The following is a 26,334-nucleotide window of genomic DNA, read 5'->3' on the forward strand; positions in this document are numbered from 1 at the left end:
TTGCAGTGGTGGGCGGGCGTTGTGCTAAGAAAATTATAAGGTCATTTGAATTACTGTGTGGCGAGCGAGCTTATCGGGTACAATGAAAGAGAAAAAGGCGATAACGGCCATGGCGATGACCAGACCATGTTAATAGGGGCAAAGTCGAACCGTGGGAGCAGGAGAATTTGATCCCAATCCCCATCACCGGAGGGGCGACCGTTCGCTCTTATTTATCAGGAGATCCCGGTGTGTGCGTGGTGTGTGTGTGCGTGTGCGTGCGTGCGTGCGTGCGTGTGTGTATACGTTTCTGTGAGTCTCTCTGTCAGAGCAGCAGAGAAGCTGGTGGACCAAGGCTGGCCTATAAGCCGATCATCAAGGTGGAATCGCACAGGACGGGGTTCCGCGTCTGGAGTGTGTCCGTGTGACCCGCAGTGGACCCCATTACAAGGTAAGGTCTATGTACAAGCAACGGTCACATCCAGCGTCAATGGAGGGATTCCACAATGGTCGCTTTCCCCCGGATGGGTCCGTTATTATTTACTATAGCGTGGCCGATGGGAGAAAAGAGGCGACGCTGCTGGCTCCCTTGTCCTCTGCCAACCTAACCTTGCCCCACGATCAGTCTATAAATGAACGGATATGGACACAGCTATTGCGATGGCAAACGACTGGAATGTTACGATTGACCAAAAACGGTCATTTCTGAAGCCAGCGTACTGTGTATGTCAGCTCATTTTTTTAAAGAAGCTGCCTCTGTCAAAACTGCTATAAGCCGATGCGCGCAAAAGGCTGCGCATCCAAATTGCCAACCCCGCTCCTGTTACAATAGAACAATCAGGGATCCCACTGCACTATGATTAATGGGTTTATATGTTTAAAGAGACACATCAAGGCGCACATGGCATTGGTTGGTGGTGAGGTGTTCGCCTATAACCAACAGTGTGGGTTGAGCCATCATCTCTACGCTTTCTCCTTCCCCAGCAAACTACCCACTACCGCAATATGCTGTTGGTACGCGCTGTTTAAATGTCCGGGGTGTAGCAACCGTGACTGATGATGATTTTTTGTATTTTTCTTTGTATTGGTCTGAGCATTTTATGATCATTTTGTTTACTAAATAGGCCTATGTTGTCGATCTGTTGTCTGTTTAAGGTTACAGTAAACCAAACGCATTACCCACCGCTGTAACACTCTTCATTTTACATGAGTTGATACACAGTCATTCATCCACTGAGAGCAGCTTGATGTGCCATCATAATATAGGCTACTCCCCTAGCATAAGAAATCAGCCGTTAAATGACAGATAGGGTGATGATGAATGCATAGGTTTTTTTTTCTTTCTCTCCCTACACTGTAATAAATAGATAATAGAGTGGCAGTCACCTCTTAAGCCTATCGCTTACTAGTTGTGGGCTCATCTTCCTGGCTATCAGGTAGCATGGTCACTCGACTCATGCCATGTAATGTAAACACACTGACTCCAGTTCTTATGTGGCCCTGTCTCCAATACATTCCATTTGAGATTCCTCCAGGTTCTTCCATCTAGGACAGGGGTCTTCAACAGGGGGTCCCGGAACCGTAAGGGGTCCTCAAAGTTATTACAGGGGGGGCACCAAATCTTTGTCTGATAGGATTTTTTCATTTACATTAACCACTTGAACCCTGGCATCCCGTAGTATTCTGAGAGGAACATTAGTCGAAATTAGCAGATCTACAAGCACACAACACCTTGCGCTTGTAGATCAGCTATTTTCTAAAAAGTGGTTTGGTGATGGTGTAGAGGGGGAAAAGAGCAGATCAAGTACAGAAGCGATGGTGAAGTTTACTAAGTAGCCTATTAACGGTTTAAAAGGTTAAATGGCCCAAAATACACTGATGACAGTGCTGTCAAACAAGTCTATGAAGCTATCTATGAAATCTACCCAAAAAAAAGTTCTGCTTCATCTCTCTCTCTCAGCTAAGGGGTCCTTGGCCTGAAAAACGTTGAAGACCCCTGATCTAGGAAGATGTTATAAACATCAACTCAATGTTGCCACTAATTAACAGCCCCATCCTAAAATAATAATGTAATAGATTGTCAGTGGACTACATTGAGCGGGATGTGTAAATACAATCATAAACATTTACTTGTTATGCTGTTACGCATAAGAGCATCAAGATTCCGGGCTCGTTCCTCTAAACTCCAGATTCTATATTTAAAATTACATTCAGTGTTTTTCCCTGGCAGCTTGGACCAACTCCATTATGCTTCCTTTGTCAAAAATTAACTCTAATAATACACTGATATTGAAACTGAGGCGAAATTGGTTGCCGTGAAAGAAGCTAAAAATATGTTTTTTTTAAATGAGTTTGTGTCTCATGGGTGAAAAGGTAAATTATGCCTATACTGTAACTGAAATGTAAACGGACCCACCCCACCCTGCCAAGGTATGACCAGGCTGACTGGGTTGACAAACCTGACAAATCAGGTTTGGTATGACTTAGTAATTTATCATCTCTTTGAAAGTTGACAGCAACTCTTCTGTACTATTGCCAATAGAATTTTGACAAGTGCTATCATTTGATTGAAGTTGCTCTTATTTCAGTTAAGGGAGATAATTCAATGCTTAACCTCTTTATATTTATATCTTTAATTATATTCTGAGATGACATGTTAATGCTGCTCTATGCTTATTTTTGTTCTACCAAGGTCTAGTATGTACTGTATAGGCCAATATTTATGTAATTTTATCTCTCACTGTAGGGTGAAGTGCATAGAAGGTTGCAGAGTCCTTTGCACCATGCAATTATACACTTTATCTACAACTACAAGTACTGGAATAGTGAGCTAGTTTTAGTTTTCTTTCACTGTTGATTTAACAGTGTAATATGGGTTGAATTCATATTAAAAGAACAATATGGAGCAAAGCAACAGACACATAGGTTTTATTTGTAGGCCTATTCATAATATTTTTATTTAAAATATTTAATTTAAACAAAAAAGACCTGGTTAATCCTACCCTTTTCTTTTTCCATCTCATGGCATAGTTCTTAGTACTGTACCTCAATTGTATGACATTTTTATCAAATGCACAGTATGTAAAAAAAAGTTTATCCTAACCCTAATCTAAACCTTAACCAAAATTGAATTATAGGGGGAAATGGTTATGTAATGAAACAACAGTTCCATAGTTTAAATTACAAATCCCATTGCCATTACTTTTCATGGTGGATACTGGGTAGTGTGGCGAACGAACAGCCCTACTGCTTTTGCTGATACACCTGTACCCAGGCAGGTGCCAGGTGCTGTCCTTGTATTCAATTTCTAAATCAGGTGTGTGTGTGTGTGTGTGTGTGTGTGTGTGTGTGTGTGTGTGTGTGTGTGTGTGTGTGTGTGTGTGTGTGTGTGTGTGTGTGTGTGTGTGTGTGTGTGTGTGTGTGTGTGTGTGTGTGTGTGTGTCTCTCAGGATGATGCGTCTAGGATGCTGCACAGCCCTGCTGTTTGTGCTGAGGCTGCCGCTGGGCCTGCCTTGGTACCAGGTGCTCCCTGCCACCCTCATCTTCTACCTGGGATCTGGAGGATGGAGTTTTCTACAGATCTTTGCAAAGACAATCGGCAGAGACTTACAGTGAGTCTGTTTGTGTGTGTGTGTGCACTCGCACTCACTCCTGCATGCGTACCTGAAGCAAAGTGAGAGATGGCACTGTAGGCTTTAAAGGATTATGGGAACGTTCAACATGTCAAAAGTTTTGTTAATTTGTTGATTTAAAAACAAAGGCAGAGTCATAAGTTACAAATACGACCATGGAAATGTATTTGTGTGACTGAGGAATCCAGTAATGCGTGTGTGTGTGTGTGTGTGTGTGTGTGTGTGTGTGTGTGTGTGTGTGTGTGTGTGTGTGTGTGTGTGTGTGTGTGTGTGTGTGCGTGCGTGCGTGCGTGCGTGCGTGCGTGCGTGCTGAACGTTTTCAAACAACACTGATAAGAGCGAAGGCTCCTCAAGAAGGGATTTAGTTTCATTATGTATCATGAATTGCAAAAGTCAGCAGTCAGTTGTATTATTAGAATTAGAAACTAAAGAAAGAGGCTTTCCTGTAATAACACGCTTCACTCCCCCAGGTGTGTTTTAGAAGGAAGCTTTGTTGTCAATATCAAAGGGAAAAAGAAGGAAGAATGAGGGTGGGGGTCTCTCTACCATATAATATTTACTGTTGTGGGTTACCAGGGTAAACCTTTTATCACCAGCTTCCTTTTTGTTAACCAGTAGTTTCACTGATGATGAAACAGGAAATAGTAAAAGCCAAGCTCACTTGACCTGCCCCCTGAGAAAGCTACAGAAAGGAGACAAAAAAAAAAAGCAATAGTCTTTCTTGTCCCATAAAAGGAAAAATGCAGTATCTGGCATTTAAGGGGGTGGGGGGGGGGCAGTTATTTATTCAGTAATTTTGATCATAGGATATTAGGATTTGAATGCAAAGAAACAATACTAAATATGTATAAAATATGCCCTTTTATACAACTACCACTACCCCTGGAGACTTCTGCAAGATCCTTCAATGTAACAAAACTAAGATAGGAAGAAAAAACAAGCAAGATGGCAACATCATCAAAGGTACAAAGGACCTGCCAATAATAATAGAAAACACGGAAATCACCCTTATCTTTACACCTGCATCGTAAAAGTAGTTTTAGTGAGCTGTGGGTATAAAATGTTCTACTTTGCCCGGTGGACACACCCAACCATCTTTGTTGTAACATTTTACAACTCCAAACTCCACCACTTGACAAATAAATATTCTGCATCGGGATGAGGCTGGTTACACGGTTAACTGTGCACACAGAAATAAATCACTGTCCATTTAGGACTGATTAACCAACATTTTAAAATAACTCATAATGTATATGATTAAAATTAATGTAATTGTAACTCATAGCATTCAGCATTACACTGTCGGTAGTTAGCAGACTGGATTTAACACATTAGTTCTACAAGTGCTTCATTCTAATAGGGTCGTGCTCTCTAAGATGTTCTGTTTGGTAGTTTGCCAACAACATGCGATGACTGATAATGCAAATTAATAATGCAAATCCCAGAGTTCAATTCCAGTTAGCAAATGACTAATGAGCTAGTAGCAGTAGCTCATCTTCATTCTTGCTACTGCCAGAATATGTTAATAATGCGATTTAGATAGTTACTTAAAAACTGTAATGGTTTGTTTAGGTGCGCTCTGGGCCGTTAGCCTAGTCGTTAACCACCGTCTCTTCTCTTCCGCATTTCACATAGCCTACTTTATTTCCTGTGCATGCATGCATCATTTCCTGTGCAAGCACTACATTTGCACATCTGTTGGGATTGCACGGGGCAGGCAGATAGTCACAAATATAGTTTAGACTACTGACTAGATGTCCCGGTTTGTCCAAGTTTGTCCTGGTTACAAAATTGCTGTCTCGAGTCCTGACAATATCTGTTAGACTCTAAAATGTCCTGGTTTTCAAAATTCATCACCAAATTGTCCTCATTCTCACCATAAATATAATAACAATAATAACACTAATGGCAATAATTATAATAATATACTTGTTTTCAGTGCTTACATAGACATTTACCGTGTTCTGTCCCACTGATAATGACCTAACCACTATCAATGGTGTTGAAAGATGCCGTCACCAGGTGTGCTAAGTCCTGATGAATACGCTTATGGTGTGTACACCATGACATGACATCACTCTAAGGTTATCCTTGGATAATCTTACTTTAGTACTTACCCATGAGTACTTTTATTATAGAGTTGTGTAATTAGTAATTTGATTGAGGTCAATTTCCACTCATGTCACTTAAATGAGTAGACAGACTTGGTCATCTGCGCAAGCGAAGGATGAACATGAGTTCTGAGGATTTGATCTGTTCTGCATATGTTCATTAAGTTAACATTGTCTGTATTTCATTATTTCACTGTTTATTAATGGTATATCAATGTTTACAGATATTTTTTTCTAGGCGACTAAAAGAACCTTTAGCCAAGTGCCTACAGATGAAAAAGAAAAGGAAAAGGAAAAAAGGGGGGGTAAAGGTGGATAGGCCAGGGTGCCAGTTATACTTTGATTACACTACTGGGAATGTGCAAAGCCTAATGTTTACCTTGTATGTTGACTACTGGATATTAATTGTATGTCTTCTCTTATTGTTCTCACAATTCCCTTATGGACAGAATCACTACTTGTACTTTCTCATTAGCTTTCTCTCTTTCCTCCACCAGTGCTGCAGGAGTATTATTGCAGGTGAAGATGAATGTCAGACGCCACCTCAAAGAGAAAAACACCATCCCCAAGATCTTTGCAGAGACTGTGCGTCGCTACGGGGATAAAACCGCTCTGATCTTCGAGGGTACTGGAGAGACAGAGAGGTGGACTTTTAACCAGTTGGATGAATACTCTAACAAAGTGGCCAACCTGCTGCTGGATAGAGGGTTTCAGGTAAACATTTGATTTATAAAGCATAAAAATGTGTGTTTTGCCAAGAATTGTTGTGGAACCATATTTGGTTATGATCAAACTGTTGTACAATTTGCAGTCAGTTGTGACTTACAATTTACTAGTAAATGTCCATTATAAGTGCAGTGCCATGATGTGATCTAGGGTAGATACAGTAACATTAACCTCCATGCTCATTATGCTCTCCCAGGGAAGCTCCTTGCTGTCAAGGGGAAAGAAGTAGCTGGGGATTAATATTTGTATTGGAGGAGACACATCGTGGTAGTCTACAGCTTGCCCAGACCCACAGTGAAAGATGGCAGTGACAGGGACCAATTCGCAATGACGAAATTGAGAGAAATTGCAAAAAAGAAAGAAACAGGGCGAGGGGTAATGGGATTAGAGTGTAATGAAGACATGCTAAGATGGTACAGTACATTAGCAGATCCATAAACGTTCTTAGCAACTAAGCTACATTTATGACAAATACTGTACAAGTGCAGATGCACACAGTAAGTAAAGACAGGACAAGGTAGAGGCGTGGTAGGAGGGAGGAAGACTGAATAGAACCCTGGCTTCCGTTTAGGGGCGTAGGCCGGTGATGAAGTGAAGTCAGAAGAGGTGAGTTTTCGGGCTGTGTCGGAAGCTGGGGACTGACTCTGCAGTCCGAGTTCATTTCACAGCTTGGGAGCCAGGAGGGAGAATAATTTAGGTTTCCTGGAGCGTTGGCAAGGTTGTGGTAGGGAAGAGGGGGATGAATGACCAATAGTGGCTGATTACAGAGAGTGGGAGAGCATGTATCGTTGGATCATGGCCGATAGGTATGTGGATTGGCTGCCTTGTAGGTTATCACCAGTGTTTTGAATCGGTAGTGACTCTAGTGAGTATAGTTGCTCTTTGACCCAAAACCGCTTTTGTATATTATATTACTATTTGTATAATGTGCTTGAAAATAAGCACTTGTAGCAACAGTTCTCCTCAGATGACAAGCAAAGAAATTCTGAATGACAACTTATTCTAGGGATTATTTTAAATATTTATTGCATGATTCGATTGATTGATTGAATATTCCAGTATTTTGGTTAGGGTTATGGAATTATGTGACATAATACTGTTTTGTTGTTTCAAGATTCAAGTGGTCAATAACGGGGTAACTTTGAAATGTACTAGTCCATGGCTATATCTGTAAGAATGTTCCATGGTGCAATGGAAAGGTCAGGATGAATTAATAGACAGAAGGTGACACTGGGCTCTCAGAGATGCCCATGTGAAGAAAGCATGACCAAATAGACTATAATAAGTTATTCTGGTAATGATATCTGATTGGAAGGGCAGAGCATTGTTCTGGGAGGAAAGGTGGGGAACTTTCACCTATAAGTGTCTGTCACACTTGAACCAAATCAGCTGACATCGTCGCCAACTGTCCTTGGACTTGCTTTGGCACTGCTCTGTAAATACACTATGATTAATCTACAAGGTTTGTCTGTCATATATTTAACCCATTAAGACCTGAGGCCGATTCTTCAAATGCCTTCTGAATCAGTGGTTCTCACATTTTCAAGATTTTCCAAACATTTTCAAAAATATCAGATGTACAAGCTCGCAGCGTGGCATGAAGTGACGCGTTGTGAGCTTCTATATCTTCTATTTTTGAATAGCCAAAATGACACAGATGCTTTCCTGGTTTTAATGGGTTAAGTCTGAATTTTTTTCCTCAAAAGATCATCAACAGCTGTCACACTTTTAATATGAAAAAGCCTTAAAGGATGTGGAATCAATCACTATCTGCAGTTTTATGAAAATATATTATCAGCCGTCAGCTCCCATTGGACAATTGCCAGAAACAGTCAGTCAAGACTGGGTAAAATGTATATATATATATTTTTGGGATGCCTCACGTGTCTAACCATACCATACTGACAGTGACCAATGTTAACTTAAATTAATGAATTAAACCACTCCCAACCCCATGTCTAAACAGTTACTGTACCTAACCTGAAACTCAGGTGCAAGCTATGACCTTGTAATTGCCCCTGACCAATCAAAGGGCATACATCGTGGTGGGTCTGATGGCTGAACATCCTCTATATTCGAACAAGACTCTTGACTGATGTTTATTTTCTAGGACGGAGATGTGGTGGCCCTGTTCATGGAGAACAGGAACCAGTATGTGGGCCTGTGGCTGGGCATGGCCAAGATTGGAGTCGAGGCAGCCCTCATCAACTTCAACTTGAGAATGGAGGCGTTAGTCCACTGTGTCAACATCTCCAATGCCAAGGCTGTGGTGTTTGGATCAGAGCTTACTGAGGGTAAGAGTGAGGGTTCTTTACACAAGGGATGCGAGCACGACTGCAACTCGTTTCAACATGTTACTGAGCTTTCTTACCGGGTGCATGGTCTAGAAGAGTTACTTTACAATAATAGAGAATCCCAGCACTCACGGAACTGTCCGTTAAGGCAGTGGTTCCCAAACCTTTTAGCTCGAGACCCAAAAGAGAAATTATGTCTCAGCGGGATCTACAAGCTCACAACAATTCGCAATGCGACCTGTTGTGAGCTTGTAGATCTGCTATTTTCACTACTTCTAGTATTTTTTCCCCTCTAATTAATGGATAACATTTTTTTTATGTAATTCTTTAGAAAAAACGTTTGAATTTGTTTTTAACTTTCTTTGGGAATATTTTGAAAATCTTTAGAAATAACGATAATTAAAATCAAAATGTAGGAAACAAAAAATAAATGGGTGTTTACTCGCAACCCATAAAAATTGTTGCGTGACCCACATATGGGTCCTGACCCACTGTTTGGGAAACTTTTTATTTATATGTTGGCATGGTAAACTATAGACCAAACAACGTACACGGTCCGGCGTCAAGCCTTCATCAGCGCTGTGTCTGTGATAAGTGTGGTTTCACATACATACATGTATCCCATACATGTCAAATGGTTAGGATTCCTGGTTTTCAGCCAGGCAGTCCTGGTTCAAGTGCTGTATAATTGAGTTTGGGTATAGCCGGTGCACTGGTGGCTCAACCAACTAATGATTCTAACATCCAGGGAATTAAACCCAAATTCAGTACCCATGCTGATGTTATCGCTGCATGTTATCCCTTCTCTATGCCCTCACCTTGTCACTATTTACGTTCCTATGTCAAAAAAGTTAAAACTTACATACTGCAAGTAAGGACTCACACACAGAGAACCACATTTTTTTTAAACTACTGTCTGTCTGTTACACGGTGCAAAGGTGCATAGAGTAAAAAGAACGAATGTTTTAGTCCATGTTGGACTTAGCACTGAGGAAATTTCAACAACTCTCACACACATACGCCTACTCTAGATATTTAGTGAAATAGATGTTAATGTTATAAACTGTGTGTGTGTGTGTGTGTGTGTGTGTGTGTGTGTGTGTGTGTGTGTGTGTGTGTGTGTGTGTGTGTGTGTGTGTGTGTGTGTGTGTGTGTGTGTGTGTGTGTGTGCGCGTGTGTGAGAGAGATAGAGGGAGCATGAACGAGAGAAAGATACAGAGACACAAGTTATGTTATGAAATTACTTTTGTAACTTTAGAATCTTTTTTGATCTTTTTGACAAAAACTGAGTGGGTTATACAACTTTTTCATGCTTCACTTACTTCGATTGTAAGTTGTTATGTCGCTCGGTGAAGAAAAAGCTTCAATACCAGAGAAAATGAAAGAAAAATCATCTCTGTATGTACTTTATGCATTTCTTTGTACAAAAAATACTGGCAGGGATTTGGTTGCCCCACTACCAAACTGAACACATTGTCTGTCTGGTATTCTCAAAGGTGATTAAGTTATTTCAGATGCTGCAACAATACCTATCTACACGGCATGAAATGAGAGATTTGTCCCTTTGTTGAAAACAGTTAAACGTTACCTAAGGACCACCATGGGGGATGGCAGACTAACTCCCATCTCATTCTCAAGTTAATGGCTGTGGAACCAACTGTTGTCAAATCTCTGAATCCTGATAAACTACTAGTGAATGACTTTGATAATTTGAGGCCTTCATCAGATCAATTATTTTTGCCTCATCAGATCAATTCTTCAATCTGTATTTGTTGTGTTTGGACTTTTACCTGGGGATCTTGTTTGCATGGATGGAATCAGTCAAATTGATGACGTTGCTCGATTACCGGTGGCCCTTGCTATGTTTAATGTGTTGCAACTGAAATGGGCATTGCAACTGATTAATGACTAATTGAAAAAGAAGGGTGGAAAAACGTTTTCTGTAAAAGCAATTCCCCACAGTGAAAAACCTTATTTCTCTCTCTTCTGCTCTCTAATCATGACACTCATTGTCCATGGTGTTGAAAGCCGCATATCAAAGAAAAGGGCAATTATTATTGTTTAGCCTACTACGGTACATGATTTACAAACCATTCATAGTAGAAGGATGAGACTGCACATTTGTCATGTTACGTTGTAGCCTGTGCAATCAAGCCTATTACTGTATAGCCTATGTCGGAAATGAGTGTTTGCTAGCCTTAGATATATTGATGCTGTTAGGCGACCTTGCCACACACCTTAGCGTTTTCTGAATTGATGCCACTGTTTACAGCATGGGCCACCTTGAAATGTTTGGGTGAACTTAGAGGATGCGCACTTCTCCAGACAAAACTACACCACTTTGATATACTTTTTTTTATCCTTGACTTTAAATACATTTTTTTTAAACATTTATAGTGATTAATTCCTTCAGACAATGCAGCAACATAGGTAATAAAATAACAACAATAATAGTAAAACTGTAAAAAAGGAAAAAAAAGAGTGCAAAAAAATAGCTGTGTGTGTATATATAGTGAGCCTATATGAACGATCCTACTATTAGTTGTTGGCCCTTCCCCTGACCCAATCTCGACAATTTTGCCATTTGTCTCAGGATTGATGTCACAGACTTTGCACTGCATCCTATATTTGTCATGTGGTTTATGTCTTTAAGTAATTGGAAACCCAGCTTCCTTGCTACTGAGCAAGCCAATGCCAGTCAGCAGCCTTAGCACTGAGCCAGCATAGTGAAAGGCTTTTACATTAAGCAAAACTGTCTATTTGCCCCCCCCCATTCTATTGTGTTGTGAAGCAAGGACTTAGGCCTTCTAGCCTGCCAAATAACCCATTTTAAAGCAATATGTTATGCCTATGAAATTCGTGCAGTTTTAATATAATTCAGCACTCTGGGTTTCACATTTCAATCAATTGTCCATTTGTCCATTGTATGGCCCTTCATGTTTTTTGGGCGGTGCAACCGCCCCTATATGTGAGGTTTGGACATCGACACCCATTGCACCCCCCCCAACCCTGCGCTGTGATTGGCCACCATTGTACCCCCCTAACCCTGCACCGTGATTGGCCACCATGACTCTATTCAGGACTGTGATTGGCTAGAAACACATGACACATGTGCATAGCCCTATAAATAGGACTATGCACTTAAGTGAATCACTTCCATCACTGTGATGACCACTGTGACCACACCGCCCACTTCACACTGGGTGTGTTTTTATTTTTTTTATATTGTTTTATCTATGGTCAAATGTGGATGTGGTCTTATTTTCATCTTCCTCTCTTCGTGCACACTGGGCCAAGGGTCAATCTGTCTGTTTCTTGCATTCCTCCCCTCTGTCGTGCTTCACCTCTCTCCCCGGTGACCTCCTCATCACCCTTTCTGTCCTAGCAGTTTGATCTGGGTCTCACCTTCTGTCTCCCCCCCAACCCTCCACTGTTCTGCCTCTCTCTCTCATCATTCTCTTTGTTGTTTATGGCATGTGCCCTCTCTATCCTTTCAGACTTCATATATATCCTCATATATATCCCAATAATTATCTTTTTCCCTTTCCCTTTTTTGTTCTCCATCCCTTCTGTATTCTCTTCTACACTTCTACCCCTGCACCCTCTTCTCACCGTTCCTCACCCTCCCTTTACCTCACTTCCAACCCTTTCGCATTCTCTTCTCTTCCCATCCCCTTTTCCCCTTTCTCCCTTCCTAACCTTTATATCAAGTGGGAGACCCACTGTGCATTATCAAGCTATTTGTACTATGTGTAAACATCATCTTTGTTCGCCTATTATGACATGCCCAGGGTGCTAGGGTTCATGTGGTTTCAAAGTGGAATAATGCAACAGATCTATTTTATTCTATTCTGTCTCCCTCTCGCAGCGATTTGTGAGATCCATAGTTCCATGGGGAAGACCACTCAGATGTTCTGCTCTGGGGATTGGGATGCCAAACGGGTTCCAGCGGGAACCGAGTGCCTAGAACCCCTGCTGGATGCCAGCGCTACACATCTGCCGAGCCGGCCAGACCGCTGCTTCTTAGGTGAGCGCTCATGTCTGTCAAAACTCTCAGCACCAACCAGGTGCTGGTCTTCCCAATAAAAGCAGTCTTAAGATGGTATTTTAAGAAGAACCTTTTGAAACAAACCAACAGCTATAGTGTGGGCTGTCTGTGCTAGAACCATCAAGGCAGCATGTCAAGTTAAAGTTTGCAAACCATGGACCAATTGAGGTCACTGTCGATGCATCTGGTGGCCAGTTTGCTTTTGTTACAATGGAAAATGTTGGTATAGTTGTCTTTAACTACGTCTAAAATAGTATGCTGTGTGAAAGCATGCATGGGGAGGTTTACACGTATCGTTTTTGGGCAAGTGAAGAGACTTTTTTTTTCTTCTGCAAAGTTTGTATGGAGAATCCTTAATGGAGCAGCACAAGAGCCTTTAAGAGAGACAACCAAAGGGGTCTGTAACACCAGGGCAAGGTGGTACTCACTAGGCGAGCATCACAAATAGAGAAAGAGCATCTGTCAAATTCAATATGTCTGGGATAAGAGGTGCTCAGAGTAAAAAATGAGTGATGTTTTCTCATTTGATGCTCACTCACTACATATGCAGTTACTAGGCGGTTAGGTGTTTCTGTCTCCAACCTCTCAATGACCTCCACTGACTGTCCTAAGTAATTGGTATTATCACTTGTTAACTTTGTAAAATGCTTTAACTATACATGCTACAGTAGGAAAGCATTATTTATTTCTTTAATCTGCAATCAAAATTGGCCATGGTGCATTTGCTGATGAAATATGACTCTGACTTTGGACACACAAAGAAGTGCCAGAGAGAAATTCCAACAATTATTTTGTAATACAAATTACCACAGATGTGTGCTTTGCAGAAGGTTTTCCAATAGTATTTTTGCACCCTTACACAACTACCATTCATCCACCAGATGTTGAAAACACATAATAAAACTATATGCAGAACCCTTTTGTAAAATCCAGCCCTAAGAAATTAACCTTATTTTCAAGTGGGTATATCCAACCGGCCCGGACACATTGCATACAGAGAGAGATCAGCCAAACGCTGAAATGGAACAAATTACTCTTCAATCCGTGCTTCCTGGTATAATAATGATGTTATTATGATTCATCCAGCATGCTAGCTCATAACAATTTGAATGGCATGCATAGTAGGGGCTTGTTTCCAGGGTGATGTGTGTGTATGAGAAGAGAGACAGACAGACGGAGAGGGAGAGAGTTCCCTATCAGTTCATCTTTGCTTCATCTTTGACACAGATTAGAGTGCTGTTGTAGGGTTGCACAATCAAGGCTAAAGTTGACAGAAATTGCCCCTACATGAGATAATGTGCTGTGCAGATATCTTGACCCATGAACCATTTACACAATCGTTTCCTTATATTATAACTGAACAAAGATAAATGTGTCATAAACACTATTACTATGTCATTGCATTTCGGTAGAGCCTTTCATCAGAGGCTTGCACCTTGTGGGTGGGTGGGTGTTTGTGTTGTGTTGGGGGAGGGGTACTTACTGTAAGTCCCAGTGCATTCTTGCTGATGTGAAAACATACTGCAGAATAGTAAACCATCTCTATCCTCATGAGGTCCTGTGAGGTGGTGGCTAATCCTCTCACTGTTCTGTTCTTTATAGTCACTATCATAACTGTTAATAGGCTCTAATAAAGGATCAGACCTAATCATTTAAGGTACTTTGGCAGTCTGCAAAACCCAGCCAGTCAGAGGTCAGAATCTTTTGATTGTTTAGAAAAAAGACGCCTTTGGGGCAACCACACTAATAACACTCCCATGTGGGTCTTGGACTTCATTTGGCCAGTCTATGACATCAGTCATGACATACAATCTATGATGTATGACTCCAAATCTTGGCAAGATTTCTGCCCGATTTGTCCTCCATTGACTTACATTATAAAATTTAAGTTGAATATTATAATATATTTTAATCGATGAAACATATTTGAAGAAAATACATGAGGTATTTCCTTGGTCTACTGACAGCGTGCACAAGAAACTTGGCCACTGATCAGCTGGCCTCCTACAGAGCCACGCCATAAAAAATAAGATGGGGTCTGTCAGTCATCTATGGCCTATCTATTATGTATGACTCATATTTGGGATTCCATGGCCTACTTCCAGCGCACACAATAATGTTTTTCTGATTGGTCCATCAGTTTGCAATATTAGCCCCAGACATACAAACACACTGTCATTTACTTCCATTATAAAAAGTTATGTATAACATTTTATATCATTATACACTTGGAATGCATTGTTGTTGTCACAGTGCATAGTACAGTAGCTTGGTCTGGAGTTGCACATGTTCTTAGCCACTTTAGATTAAAGAAAGAGCTAAATGCTTAAAATGTGAATTATAATTTAGCAGAATGATGATACACTGCAAAATAGTCTGTGTTGATTTTACTCTGAGAGCCCTATTAAGCACGTATTAATTCCACGTCTTATGTGGTAATTAAGTGATAATGCCACCATCTTATGCGCAATCCCTATTATGCAAGTTGCGCTGAACGCAAACACTTAAGGAATAAGACTCGCCAGCATATTTTACGCATGGGTGAGTGTTCATATGTTAATTAAGGGCGCAGTGCGGTATCTGCTATTTTGCGCTTTTCACCAAAAAACGCGGTCTGGGAGAAGAAATCCGAGCTAGATGTGCTTTTCTAAATTTCATAACATTGGAGCGAACAGAGTGACTTTCTTTGGGATATCGTAATTTCCGGTTCTAGCCTTCACTCGCAGTCAAGGGATCATTCATAGGTTGGCGAAGAGAGCCCTCTAGCATAATCACTAAAAACATGTTTTTTTTTTAGTTGACGAGATTGTTGGATTTGAAATGACGGAGATCTCCGTCAATGACAGGGAATGTGTTAATAATACGCAACTGAGAATGGGAATATTTGTTGGTTTGTCAAGAGATATCAATGTGTTTTGGACATGAGACAGTCACATAATTAGACAGAGGCTACAGTGGTAATGACGGCCATGCCTGCATTTGGACACTGGACATCTCTCCTTTCAATTTGAAGTTTCTTTCTCTTTTGGTCTCATGGCTTAACGCGGAAAATAGCACTGCGTCTTGCGCTGATCTTAAAGGGAATGGCAGTGGATACTCTGATTGGATTGATTAAAGTAATGCCACATAGCGCCTTGGCGCAGTGCGCAGATTACCACACCCATAATAGCAAAATGGCATTGGTCACGCCTCCACGTCTTAAGTTAAGTAATAAGACCTGGTAATTAAGACGTGCTTATAGGGGCCTGAGAGTGTAAAATTCAATACTATATAATAATCTGTAATATCTACTGATGCTTGTTTGTGTGTTACAGATCGCCTGTTCTACATCTACACATCAGGGACCACTGGGTTGCCTAAAGCTGCTATTGTAGTGCACAGCAGGTACTATCGGATGGCAGCCTTGGTGTACTACGGCTTTGGGATGAAGCCTGAAGATGTGATGTATGACTGCCTTCCACTCTACCACTCTGCAGGTGTCCAAACTTTGTTTATGCTTATCTCTGTCTGTCTGTCTGTCTGTCTGTCTGTAGAGAACATTGCATGTTATTTAAACATATCAAGTATGCAACTCTGTATAGTGGAAGTAAGATATACGTATATATATGTAAGAGTTCATATTCAATTCAATATTCAGTTCAGCTCGAATCAGAGGTGTCACAGTTTGGTACATGTTCAATACAACAAAAAAGTAAAAATGCCAAGAGAAATTTCCTTGATTTCGCTCAATTGACTTTGGGAGGGCCTCAGCAGCTAATGGTCTGCCATAAGGTCAGGTTAGCTCATTTCATTAGCTTGTGAGCTCCTTGACAATGTCTATTTTGGTTTTAACCAGATACAAACTGAGCCCATGGATATCATACAGGCAAGTTAAATTGTGGACTTGTAGATGTGTGACTTGACGTTCTACATTGACATTCAATTAACTGAGGATTTATGTGCCCAGATGTCCGCTTTCAAAATACTGGTTGAGTTTTTATGACTTGTTGCTCATCTCAGCCTAGCCTCAGTGTATTAAGCAAACATGAATATGATGGACTAAATAACAGCTTCACATCAAATCAATGTTTTGCAGAATGCTGCTATAGTACAGATTATGGTTACCGTATGTGGCCCTGAGCATTGACAGGTGCGGCACCTAAACTGGCAAACCATAGTGGACGGAATAGATCACTTTTTTCAATGCTCATATTTTAAGTCTGCACTGTTTAGAAGAAATGTATTCTCACCCTACAGGCCTTTTTGTTTAGCCTGTAGGAAATTGAATACACCTGTTATGTACTGTACTGTATTCATTGATCAATCGATGAATGATCTGTGTTCATGATTAAATGTCATGTGGAATGATGATTTCTCCCCAATTTCCTAGTGAGTTTTAAAACTCCTTGGTCTGCTATAAAGTTTAAACATTCCCTTGTAAGTTTTAAAACTCTCTGGTTATCCACATTCACTGTGACTTCATACAATTCATACTGTACGTACTGTATAAACGAGAAAGAGAGGCAGAGAGAGAATAAGCAGATCAAAAGCAATCCGCTCATGACCGGATCACATTTCTACTGTGCTGGCACAGCACAGCAACTTTGTTCGCATTTTTCTAACATCTGTGTCCTTCTGTGACCTTCCTCTCGTATGGCTTTGTTGCCCAAGCCTAGCCAAATATCTCCACATCTTACAACATGGTGATTCTGTATAATACTGTGATCTGAACCCATTATATCTCCATGTTTTCAGGTAACATCGTAGGAATGGGACAGTGTCTAATCCATGGCATGACCGTTGTCATCAGAAAGAAATTCTCTGCCTCACGTTTCTGGGACGACTGTGTCAAGCATAACTGCACGGTGAGATGATACCCCTGGCTCACACTTAGAGAAAAAAACATGTCAACCGTTTTTATAGTTTTTCCATTTTTTGTTACTATCTAACTAACATGTTAGACACATTAGTCCGTTAAAACATTTACCTTTATTTTCTTTCTTAACATCTATCTTCTGTCATTGAGCTGATTCTTTCTACTGGCCCATCCACCCACAACACATCCCCCTCTAGATCATCCAGTATATTGGCGAGCTCTGCCGGTACCTGTTGAACCAGCCAATTCGCGACACAGAACGGCAACACCGGGTGCGCATGGCACTGGGCAACGGCCTGCGGCAGTCCATCTGGGAGGAGTTCACCAACCGATTCAACGTCCGACAGATTGCAGAGTTCTATGGAGCCACAGAGTGTAACTGCAGCCTGGGCAACTTTGACAACAAGGTGTAACTGAGTGCTTAACTGTAGACTAGACCATAAAAGTGTTTAAATACATACATTCTTTTTGCGCGTCATACGCACACAGTTAATTAATTAGCAAAGCAATTCTGGACAGAAAAAAAACATATTTAGTGCATTTGTTTGTATACGACGATTTTGATTAAGACAATACAGTGCACTCCTTCTGTTGCATACATTTTGACAGGGCTTTCTCAAATTAAACTAAGGGCAACACTAAAGTAAAGGAATGGGGCGGTTTGACCTGCAAACACATTGACATTGTGCATCTGTTAGAATTAAGCAGAAATGTGTGGGTTTAATTGCCAAGTCCCTGCCATTCATTTATCATCTCAGACTGTTAACATTGTGGTTGCTAACCATTTTTGTTTGTTTTCTTTTCCTGCTAGACTGGAGCTTGTGGTTTCAACAGCCAGATCCTTCCATACATATACCCCATCAGGTTGGTGAAAGTGGATGAGGAAACTATGGAACTGATCCGGGGTCCTGATGGAGTCTGTATTCCTTGTAAACCTGGTAGGCCTACCATATACTCTCTGTAATACATGTACTATAGCGGTGTCTACATCCCTTGTAATCAGTCATTTACTGATGATTTACTATTCATTATTATTGGTAACCCTATTTGCGGGCAATAACTTCACTCTTCTATGTAAACATGTACTGTATGCCAGTTCATATGACAATGAACTTGAATATTAGTTTGAATTAAGCAGGCATACCTGCCTGTTTACCCCTTTCGTAATTTGCACTCTTGAAGCTTCGATGTATCTCTACCCCTATCTTTATCTGTCCTGCGTTTCATACTGCACATACAGTGGTGCTACAGTATGTCGACTGAATTTCCATGCTGAATCATTCTTCTTTCTGTCTTTTTGTCTTTCTTTAGGTGAGCCTGGCCAGTTAGTGGGCAGGATTGTTCAGAATGACCCTCTGCGGAGGTTTGATGGGTATGTCAACCAGACGGCAACCAGCAAGAAGATTGCCGAGAGTGTCTTCAAGAAGGGAGACACTGCTTATCTCTCAGGTAAAGCTGTCCCCACACTAGAGGATAATGTGCCCGATTTTGTGTCCAAAATCCTGAAATGTGAAAGGAACAATGATGTAATGTTGAGCAGAAATCTGAAATAGTCAATCAGTGCGAGATGTGGGAAGTGTCAAATAACATATAACCTTTGTCTATCATTCACCAGAACTGAAATCTGCTGACAATGTACACAATAATGCCTTAAATCATGTTATTTCCTCCTGTCCATTATTTCACAGGGATTCTGTTAAAACATGTCAGTTCTTATTGGTTTCATTTGTACACTCTGATTTACAAATGGATTAAAACTGAGGATTTTACTATGTGGGTTCCTGTGAGCTGATCAAATAGATAGTAAAGATCAGAGATGGGAAGTAATTCCAATTCCAATTGCATAAAATACACTCTTATTTTGAAAGCTTCCCAGTTGTAGGAGAACATTTTATTGAATCCATTTGACGCTTCACATCACAAACAAGCAAAACGATGGACCTGGATTAAACGCAAGAATTTGGAAAAGCGTCATATTTACGATAAGAAAACCATGTGCTTGTGACTTACACAATGTAGATACATTGAAAGTGCGTTCTCTCTTTCAGCCTACGGAGTCTGCTTATCTCATCTGGTTGACTTAGCCTTACGTAGCCTTAGTCTTGCGCTCAGAACTACTGTGTGTACATAATCTGCACACAATCTGGTGCATTGTCGTCAATTATAAAACAAACTGTCTTAATGAATGATATTGATATTAAATGCTCAAACAACAATATTCGTGTGGCTCTGATGCACTTGACAATGTAACGTGAAATTCTTGCAAATGTAGGCTATATTGTATATTTTGTCATAAAGATAAGATAAAAATCCCAAATCTGATTCAACCTCTTAAATTCTGATTAGGGTACAGCACTAACTTTTTGGCAAAACAGACAGAAATTCATTCAAATGAATTTGCCATTGATTTCAATCTGGAGTGGACCCAAGGTCCATTCTCATCAAAAGTTAGTTGGCGCTATAATAACTACTGTGCTGTACACATGTAAAGAACGAAACATAAAACCATAGCATCCCAAACGGCATCTTACAACCAAACACAAAGTGCCGATAGACAAATCACTCGATTTATTTTTTTTATAACATTTTTATTGATTTATGACAAAGACGACACAAACACAGACAGCTCAGCTCAGACACGTTGCAATTCAAAGGACACAGATAAAAATCGGACCATAAAGTACAATATTATTATCTACTCTAGTCCATATACCCGTGGATGTGCGCACTCAAATGATTTATTTGCAGACTTTGGGTTATACACAGTGTTATGCTTAGTTAAACTTTGGGAGAGGAGGCTGCCACTGTCATGTACATGGAATGCATTGCATTTGTATTGCTGAAATCCCTAATCAAAGTAGTAGTAGCAACTATTAGCACCATTCAGGTGAATGAAGAAAGCTTAGCCGATTGAGCACAGCTGGTGGTGAGACAGTCTAGGGGAGAGAGTTGTTAAGAGTGCCTTGAAGATCGTATGGTTGATTTGAATAGAAGGAAGCCAGGAGTGAACTTATGCAGCGGGGAGATCAGCTTCGGATGTGCTCTATCTAATGAAAGAAATGTGTTTTAGTTTTATAAATACAAATAAATTAACCACAAAATCAGAAGCAATGCTAGTTTTAAAACTAAACTGACCCATTTACATCCGTAAAGTGGAAGAGTGGAAGTGATTGAGGCATTGCTATGGAGATCCATATTGTTTTTTTTAACGCGCTTCTCAATTATTCAATGAATCAATGATCGCCAAGATGAATAATCACTAAGAAAAGGATGGATAGTTGCAGCCCTAATGATTTCTCTGCCCCCTCCCCCTGTGTCTAGGCGATGTACTTATCATGGATGAGTGTGGATACATGTACTTCAAGGACCGCACAGGAGACACCTTCCGCTGGAAGGGAGAGAATGTCTCAACTACTGAGGTGGAGGGAACTCTGAGCAGGCTGCTAGACATGAAAGATGTGGTTGTGTACGGAGTGGAAGTACCAGGTAAACGGCAAGAATTGTTTTATTGTAGTTGAAAGAGTTGTCAGTGTATCGGTCTAAATCAGTGGTTCTCAAACTTTTTCATGTCAAGGACCCCCAAATTGACACTTATTAGCCCGCGGACCCCCATTTCAAAAGATATGCCAGGGACCCCCATAAGAGAAGTTTTTTACGGCTCTAGCAGTGATTCTCAACCATTTTAATTTCAAGGACCCCCAGTTTGACATGCATTAGGGCTACAGACCCCCATTTAATGGCATTTCTATCACTTGGACCGCAATTTATATTGTAAAATCTATGTCAATTTAACTCTGAGAGTGTACAAATGGAACCAAATGGACCCGTTATTTGTTCCATTTGTACACTCTCAGAGTTACAGACCCATAAGGGTCCATTTGGTGCCTAATCTATTATTTAACTGGGGACCCCCTGGAACTCCCTCAAGGACCCCTGGGGGTCCCCGGACCCCACTTTGAGAACCAATGGTCTAAATCACATCTGAGATGTTTGTTTGTTTGTTTGTTTGTTGTATTTATTTATTTATCTATTTATTTATCTATCAATTATAACATACCTGTTAATGGGTTGGCTAAAAGTACAGTATAGCGATATTGAGGAGAGACAGCGATTTGCTGGAAACACATTGTAGTTTATGGAATAAAGACATTACATTACATATAATTATATTTGATGATGGTAGTGAAATGTGTGATAATGCATAGAATTGGAGATCTATACTGCAGATTTCCGTACATAAGACAATGTGGCCACTTCACATTACCGCAAAATATAGAGTAAATGTGTTGCAGACACAACAGACTGATGGAAAACATTTGTTTTAAATGTTTTATTGTTTTTGCTGTTGTTGGTTTTGTGTTTAACCCTTTTGAAGCAAATTAGGGACCTTGGAAATGTGTTTTATGTAGTTTTACTTAGGTATATATTATAAATGTAGTATTAGTTAGTTATTCACTTTGTAGTTAAAGATAGTATGTGTTTTCTGTCTGTTTTTCGGTCCATTCCCAGTATGTAATGGGTGAATTCTCTGACACTGGTGATCTCTGTCCTCACAGGAGCGGAGGGTAAGGCTGGCATGGCCGCCATCGCTGACCCCACCCACTCCTCTGACCTTGAGAAGTTTGTTAAGGACATGGAGAAGGCTCTTCCTCCCTATGCCAGGCCTGTCTTCCTCCGTTTCCTTCCGGAGGTCAACAAGACTGGTGGGTGAAAAAGTCATGTGTGTGTGTGTGTGTGTGTGTGTGTGTGTGTGTGTGTGTGTGTGTGTGTGTGTGTGTGTGTGTGTGTGTGTGTGTGTGTGTGTGTGTGTGTGTGTGTGTGTGTGTGTGTGTGTTCTGCATATAAACACATATTTCCAGATCTATAAACAAATTCACCCAAACTATACTATTTATATACTATTTGCTTTAAAGAAGTCAAATTTGTCTTCCTGATAATGTTATCAGAAGGATGCATTCATACAGTGTTAAATCCACCTCAGTAAAATGTTTGCCAATTTTAGACTTACAGTATACTATAATTAGCCTCTTACATATCTGTTGTACTTGCAGTGAATATTAGCTCTAGAGTCATCTGTCAGTAAACATGATGTCCTGTTTCTTTCCAAACAGGGTATGTCAGAATAGTTCCAAAAGAGCCAGTCTGTGAATACATGATATACCAGACCTTATATTCAAAACTAGATCACACAACCATTGCAGTCTGTGCTGCTGCAAAGCAAAATAGTTCTGTGATTTCATGATTAGTAAAACTGTGCCTGATGACAGAACTGTCATGAAACAGGAAAATAGTATTTTATTATACATTATGATTTATACATGTTTGTATGTACTTTGCTATACATTTTTGCTTGATTCAAATCAATCAACCAATCAAACTTTACTCTTAACTCCCCTGTCGAGCTTACAAATGGTGTTTTTGGAACTATTTGGACTAGTCTGACCTTAAATGATCCCACTAGAGAAATAGAACCACACAAATAGATCATAAGAACACAGCAGATAAGAAACCAATCTAGCCAGCGAGATAAAAAAGATGAGAAGATAAAAAGATAAGGAGAATTTTTAAAAGTCACAGCGTGAGCAAGAGTCCTTAGTTCACGGACTGGGCGGAATGCCTGGTTTTTATCTTAACCCATTAAGATGTGAGGCCGATTCTACAAATCCTTCTAAATCAGTAGTTCTCAAACTTTTTCGTGCCAAGAGACCCCAAATTGATATTAATATTTGGCTGCGGACCCCTATCTGAAAATGTTAGTGTCAGGGATCCCCAGAAGAGAAGATTTGTGTTTAAAAAATTCCAATCCTAACTGTTAAAAAATAGCAGATGTACAAGCTGAGCTTGTAGATCTGCTATTTTTGAATAGCCAACGCTAAAATCTAAAATGACAGATGCTTTCCCGGTTTTAATGGGTTAAACCGGAGTAATGTTTCTACACAAAAAAAGAAACCTTAAGCCAGAGGTTGCTCAGACTCTTCTCTCGTCTCTGTCTTTCACTGTCTCTTCCTCTCAACCTCACTGACTCCTTCGTCTTCCTCCAATTTCTCCTCACCCATGCTGTCCTTCCTCCTTCTCAGGCACATTCAAGTTCCAGAAGACAGAGATGCGTAATGAGGGCTTTGACCCCAGTGCGGTGTCAGATAGACTGTACTTCCTGGATCCCAGCAGAGGGCGCTATGTGGAGCTAAATGGGGAACTACACGGCTGCATAGTCTCAGGGAAACAGAAACTCTGATGACCAGAATGGCTACCACACACACATATACACATTTGAATGAATCCATAATAGAAACAGGGCATGAAGACAGAGACAAAGAGATCAGAATTCAGATCCCTGTCCTCATACACGCATATATTCAGCCATACACTGCTGCACACATGCAAATGAACACTGAGATGCCCACTGGCTGCCTCACACACACAGATGCACACACATAACATGCACACCTAATTACCGTACTCTTCCCAGCACCACCTTTCCCCCCGCACCACCCTCTAAAAAACAAACTAAACCATAGTTCCCATTCCACACGGCCCAATAACTACACCTCCCCACTCTAACTAAATTTCATGACCAGGTCTCCTCTTACCTCAGCAAAATACAGAAAGGGGCAGCAACCAGGTCATGTTGGGTCTCACACCACATGACGAGTCCGATATGCAAACTTGAAACACCCCTCCCTTCATAGACCTTCACGGAATCCCTCGACAACGACAATAACCCCGTCCTTTTTCATTTCCACCCGGATCCCCCAAAATCAGATGCTTTTTCCTGCTATGAGAGGGGAGAAACCATGGGGCATCTTGCATCCAGATTGCAAAAACTAAGAAACTGCAGATAACTACAAACCTAATGGATGTTGAGGAGGACCGTGGACACAGTACACACAGTATGTGACAAAATGGAAGGACCTAAGAAGGACCTACACTGTCTGTCTGTCTGTCTGTCTGTTTTGTTTGTTGTTCTCTTTGTTCTTTGAGAACAGACTGGGGATTTAACCTGCACAATTACCCAGCAGTGACAGCCTTATGTAGGTAGCCACTTAAACCCTCTATACTTAGTAAAAAGCGGACCTGAGTTAGCTCTGTACTTGGTCTGCTCTTGTTTCCTTCTGCACCAAATCGCTTTGCCAGAAATAGCCCATCTACGAGCTCAGAAAGTGACGCGTTGTGAGCTTGTAGATCGGCTATTTCTGGCGAATGTTCCCCCAGAATAGGGGGCGGGGGCGCTTGGGTTCAAGTGGCTAGTATGAACTGCGTACATCCTCTCTCTAAGTGTCTCTCCTATTTCTCCTCATCCTCTCCTCATCTGCTTGCGTCCTGTCTTCTCTTTGAAGACCACCTGTGACTTCAGCCTGTCTGTAGAGTTTGCGAAAGACATGAGGAAAGGAGAGAGGGGTGTTTTTAAAAGGAGAACAAAAAAAACGAAAGTTTCAACTCGGGAGTCAGAGAAGTGATACCAGCGCAGTAGCTGAAGGGTTATTATTATAATCAATATTATAATTAAGTGCAATAGGGCTTCAGCATTGCCTGTGCAATAATCAGCCACACAATGAGCTGATGTGAAACAAAGCTTTGTATTTAAATGTGTCTGCATCATACCAAATATATTTAAGTTTACATATTTTAACACATGAAAACAAAATATACAATGCTTATGTTGTTGTAATCATCACATGCATCAAAGCTCTTGAGCTTACACGTGAAGTTATTTTTGACTTTCATAACATTTCTGCGTAGCTTAGTTATAACTCATAACTCATATACTCCAGCAACACTTACAGTAGGTGTCCTAAAGGAATGACAGCATATACAGTGCAAAACAATATGTGCAGTATATTTCTGTTGTAGCTGCTGGGGTGCTTAAACTGACTGTTTCGACTTTGGTATAAAGATGTTGTTTTATATTTCATAGTCATAGTGTATGTATGAAGACCATACATTTTTGAGGGATCTTGGCTGAAATTCTAAATGTATGAAAACAGATTCAGATTCTACATAGTCTGGTACCCTGGGTGTATTGTGCAGGTTTGCTCTAAAGGGTTGATTTTATTTATTGTAAGGTGTGTACATTATTTCTAAAACCATATGAAGTGGACCTGACTAAAGAGACGGCTATCTCCTGTCCCACAAGAACTGTTGTTTTCAACGAGTGCAATATTGCGACGGCGCAGAGGGGATAGTTTGTTTTAATTTAAAAGAGCCAAATGATCCAAAGATGTGAAGGGATGGATAGAAGGAGGGAGTTGACGAAATGGGATGGAAAGAGTCCCACTAGAAGGGAAAATATGCTTCTTACATCTATGTGTTAATCTGTGGTTTGTGGTAGTTTTCCAGTGGAGGTTTCAGAAGCATGAATGATCATTATTATTAATCACACGCAGAGCACTGTGCCTTACTGTGAGATTCACAGGCCCTGGCCTGCACATAGCATCCTGACTGGCCCCTTATGGTTAGACCCTGTTTAGTCGCTAATCCTATCATATTCCACTTTTGTCTCCTAGTGCCCTATAGATTTATACGATTCCCTGTCTTTGATTGACCCTTACTGTAAATGTCACAGTCCTGGAGTATCTACTCGGCTTGCTTCGACTTCTTTGTTTAATTGTGCCCCCTCACTACCTCTGTGTCTAGAGCCCCTTTCTCCCTTCACTTATTCTCTATTAAATCAAAATTCCCACATTTTCAA

At 40.7% G+C, this 26,334-nt stretch overlaps 1 protein-coding gene across 1 annotated transcript; it reads left to right on the forward strand.

The window, feature by feature from the left end:
• slc27a4 (solute carrier family 27 member 4) lies at positions 1–26,334 on the forward strand. Its single transcript, XM_084047777.1, has 13 exons — positions 1–430; positions 3,429–3,590; positions 6,220–6,436; positions 8,559–8,742; positions 12,611–12,769; positions 16,105–16,266; positions 17,525–17,634; positions 17,843–18,052; positions 18,457–18,583; positions 18,957–19,094; positions 20,967–21,131; positions 22,202–22,348; positions 23,723–26,334. The coding sequence occupies exons 2-13, from the start codon at positions 3,430–3,432 to the stop codon at positions 23,878–23,880; spliced, it is 1,938 nt and encodes a 645-aa protein (XP_083903903.1). The 5' UTR covers positions 1–430; position 3,429; the 3' UTR covers positions 23,881–26,334.

This window comes from Gymnoscopelus microlampas (genome assembly GCF_963454915.1).
Source record: "Gymnoscopelus microlampas genome assembly, chromosome: 21".
NCBI classification, from domain to species: domain Eukaryota; kingdom Metazoa; phylum Chordata; class Actinopteri; order Myctophiformes; family Myctophidae; genus Gymnoscopelus; species Gymnoscopelus microlampas.

Excerpts from the sequence above, each read along its gene's own strand:
- slc27a4 (XM_084047777.1), top strand. The coding sequence starts at position 3,430 with ATGATGCGTCTAGGATGCTGCACAGCCCTGCTGTTTGTGCTGAGGCTG. Across the intron at positions 17,635-17,842 it reads GTGTCAAGCATAACTGCACG|ATCATCCAGTATATTGGCGA; the intron begins GTGAGATGATAC and ends ATCCCCCTCTAG. Across the intron at positions 19,095-20,966 it reads AGACACTGCTTATCTCTCAG|GCGATGTACTTATCATGGAT; the intron begins GTAAAGCTGTCC and ends CCCTGTGTCTAG.